This window comes from Quercus suber, unplaced genomic scaffold (assembly GCF_002906115.3).
Source record: "Quercus suber isolate HL8 unplaced genomic scaffold, Cork oak 2.0 scaffold_973, whole genome shotgun sequence".
Lineage (NCBI taxonomy): Eukaryota > Viridiplantae > Streptophyta > Magnoliopsida > Fagales > Fagaceae > Quercus > Quercus suber.
In genome coordinates this window covers 1-3,643 of record NW_027070392.1, presented here as the reverse complement: position 1 = coordinate 3,643, position 3,643 = coordinate 1, and the positions used below count along the sequence as shown (strand labels likewise).

General features: G+C 42.8%; 1 protein-coding gene across 1 annotated transcript; it reads right to left on the bottom strand.

Moving 5' to 3' along the window:
- Positions 1-841: 841 nt before the first annotated feature.
- On the bottom strand, positions 842-2,278 carry LOC111994313 (uncharacterized). Its single transcript, XM_024026173.1, has one exon. The coding sequence runs from the start codon at positions 2,276-2,278 to the stop codon at positions 842-844; it is 1,437 nt and encodes a 478-aa protein (XP_023881941.1).
- Between the last annotated feature and the right edge of the window lie 1,365 nt (positions 2,279-3,643).

The following is a 3,643-nucleotide window of genomic DNA, read 5'->3' as shown; positions in this document are numbered from 1 at the left end:
ACAAAAACTAGATGTTATAAGGCCGGCCCACTCCTCAATGCTCTAACAGGTTTCTAATCTTTGGTGGTACACTTCTCTTCTATAATATGACCCAAGTACTCCATGCATAAGATAAAAAGGTAAGGAGATAAAGGGACCCCTTTCCTAATGCCTCTTGACGGAGTGAAGGGTTTAAGCCAACCCCCATTGAAGAGAATTGAGGAAGAAACCGTTGAAACACAGCTCATGATGAGCTCAATGAGGTTGGCAGGGAAGTTGTAATTGATAAGCATCTCTCTAAGCTCCACTCGAGCTTATCGTAGGCCTTTTCAAGGTCAATCTTGATGGCCATAGTTCCTTTGCTCCCTTTGGTTCTTCCTATGGCATGGATAAGCTCCTGGACAATAATAGTGTTATCTGCCCCTCTCCTTCCTGGAATGAACACAGTCTGATAAGGAGAGATGAGAGAATCCAAGTGGGGTCTGATCTGGGCAACTAGAACCTTAGAAACCACTTTATAGATGGAATTACAAAGGCTGATCGGTCTATAGTTTCCAATGGTTTCTAGTCCCCAGATTTTTGGAATAAGCACTATGTGGGTTTTGTTAAGATATTCTGGCACTTTCTTGGTAAGGAAAGCATTCTTAACTTCCTCTCTTACTGAGTTTCCCACAATCGTCCAAAACCTCTGAAAGAACCCTGCATGCAAACCATCAAACCCAGGAGCTTTATACGGTTACATTGACCAAAGAGCTTCCTTGATCTCCTCGAGATTAACCATGGCAGCCAATGAGTGGCTCACTTCATCTGAAAGCTACACTTGCCATTGTCTAGTAAGGTGAGGGGTCCATTGAACCTCTACTTAAGAGATAGTGTAGAGATTCGTAAACCTTCTCCTGAAATAATCCATAACTTCCTTTTCCTCAGTTATCCACACTCTCCCTTCAACTTTGACCGAAGCAATAAGATTCCTCTTCCTTCTTGCTAAGGTGGAGACATGGTAGATGGAGGTGTTACGATCCCCTTGTATCATCCAATTCAGTATGGATTTCAACATCCAAAGGTCCCATTCTTGATCCAGGACTTCCTCCAGGTCTTTTTGAAGTTGATTCTCTAGATTGAAGAGGGATGGTCTTAAGTTGTTGGCCAATGCTTTTAGGGCTCCATATAACCTAGCCAAAATTCTTTTCTTCTTATAAAAGATGTTACCAAAGTGGTTCTTGTTCCACAAGGTAGCCTCCTGGGAAAAACACTCAATGGACTCAGCTAAGTTTGATCTACGACTCCAGGCTTGGGAGACAACCCTGGGGAAGGTAGTGTCAGACAACCAAAATTCTTGGAATCTGAATGGTCTAGTGAGATGCATTGCTCTGTTAGGGAGAGCTTCTAAGAGGATTTGGCAGTGATCAAAATGGCATCTGGGGAGATGGCTGACTTTTGCATCTGGATAGAGCATGCACCAGTCAGGATTCATAAAAAACCTGTCTATTATTTCCATAATAAGATTGGAGAATTCCCTCTTGTTTGTCCAAGTGTACCTCGGACCCAAGAATCCCAAATCAACCATGCTGCATCTGTTAAGGCAATCTTTAAAGGCGGAGGATCGGTTAATGCTGACACCTCTTCCCCCAAACTTGTCACCATCAACCAGAGGCTCATTAAAGTCCCTTGCCATAATCCAAGGCAACTTATGTAATTCTGCAACCTTGGTTAGATTTTCCCACAAAACACATCTCTCATCGCTCTTAGGACTAGCATAGATAGCAGAGAGAATCCAAGTTAAGTTTGAGGATCGTACCTTAACTTCGGCGTGGGTTTCCTGTTCTGTGTAGGCAAATGTCTCCACTTCCACTCTATTTGAATTCCAAAGTAGCCAGAGGCCCCCAGCATAGCCAATGGTCTCTGTGCAAATAGCTCCATTGAACGACAGCCTATCTGTACTCTCCTTAGCTCGTGCTCTGCCCACTTTGGTCTCTATAACCACCATAATTGCGGGATCATGGTTTTGTACAAGGTCACGAATGTGTTCTTGAAAGGAGGGCTTAAGAGCACCTCTGCAGTTCCAAGCTATAATGTTCATGATAAAATGGTGGTATAGGGTGGGGCATTCATTGTAAGGAGGGAGCAGGTCTGCCTCCTTCCTCTGATTCCATTTTATCTTCATCAACATTTTCGTTGACGAATCCTTCCCTGTAGCCGATGTCAAGCAATACTCCACAACTCCTATCTTCAGAACTCGAGCTACCAAGAGGAGATTGAGCTCCATGATTGGCAAAAGAGACCTCCAAGTTTCCTCCATTTTAAGTTTGAGCCAACCCCTTTCGAGATTAGGTTTCGCTCTTGCATTTGCCAACACCACATCTGAAGTCGCTATGACCTCCCTTCACTTAGGTGGTAGTTGAAAACTCAAAAGTTTCACTATGGGGTTGCACTGGTTCATGATGTAAGGTTGAAATTTATCAACCATCTTGTCGGTTTTATTCCGTGCCAATTTGCTTGTAATTTAGCACTTAGTAACCCTGTATTTAGGTGGGATTCTTGTAAGGGTAGTTTGTGAAGAGAGTGTGAAGAATTGCTCATCCTAGTGCAAAGAAGCAGAGATTCGCAGCTAGGACTCGCAATTGACTCGCAGCTAGGACTCACGATTGACTCACAGCTTGCAAGCTGCCAAATGTTGTGCATGTGAAAAGCATGCGGGAAGGTAAAGGGTCATGCCAGCTGTCGCACTATAGGACAAAAGTCCCAGGCTAGCCAGGTCGTTACCTCACGACTTGAACTCGTGACTTGGACAAGCCACGAGGCCAAGCCGCTAACTTACCCTGTTTGGTAAAAACTGACTCTTCGTATTCTAAACACACACCACTATATATAGACCTTTATACCCACGAAATCAAGAAAGCTTCCAGAGAGAATTTTTGTGAGAGAAACCCTAGAGAAAAACAAGATTGCCTCTTCCCCAATCTTCACTAAGAGACTCTACAAATTCCTCTACTCTCTTCCTCTCTATTGATACATCCTTGAGAGGTCATTGACCAAATACTTTTCTCATCACATCCATGTCTATGAGAATGTTCATTTGGTGCTAAGGGAAGCAGTTTGGAAGGGACCAATGACTATTGGTTGATACTATGGTGTATAGCGGAATCCGGTAAGCTAAAGAAGAAATAGGTTCGGTGCAACCTCGTTGGAGCAAGAAGTTTTGAGGGCTTAGGTACACTGGGTAGAATAGGCTTGGAGGGTCTTCTACTGTTCATGTATCCCAACTACATTCTTTAGTGGATTATTTACCGCTTAGAGGGCGGTGAAAAAGTTTTACGCCGAGGGCTTCAGTTTCCTCTTCGATAACACATTGCGTGTTGTCCTTGTGTTTGCATCTCTTTTCCTTTATCTTTGCCTTTTATTTTCTGTTGTGGATGTGATTATAATTGGCTTAGATTGTTTATCAATTTTGTGTTTGGCTTATATTCATGTTCTGCACATTAATTGTTTGATAATAAGCTTGAATTGATTTTTTGTAATTTGGGGTCTAAACGTTCAAAGGTGTTTTACATGCATTTTGAACTTTCAATTGGTATCAGAGCGGGTACACTTGTTGTGGTTTAAATACCTAAGTGTAATCCTTGACCCCTTGTGTTTATTTGCCATAGATTGTGCTTTGTATGCC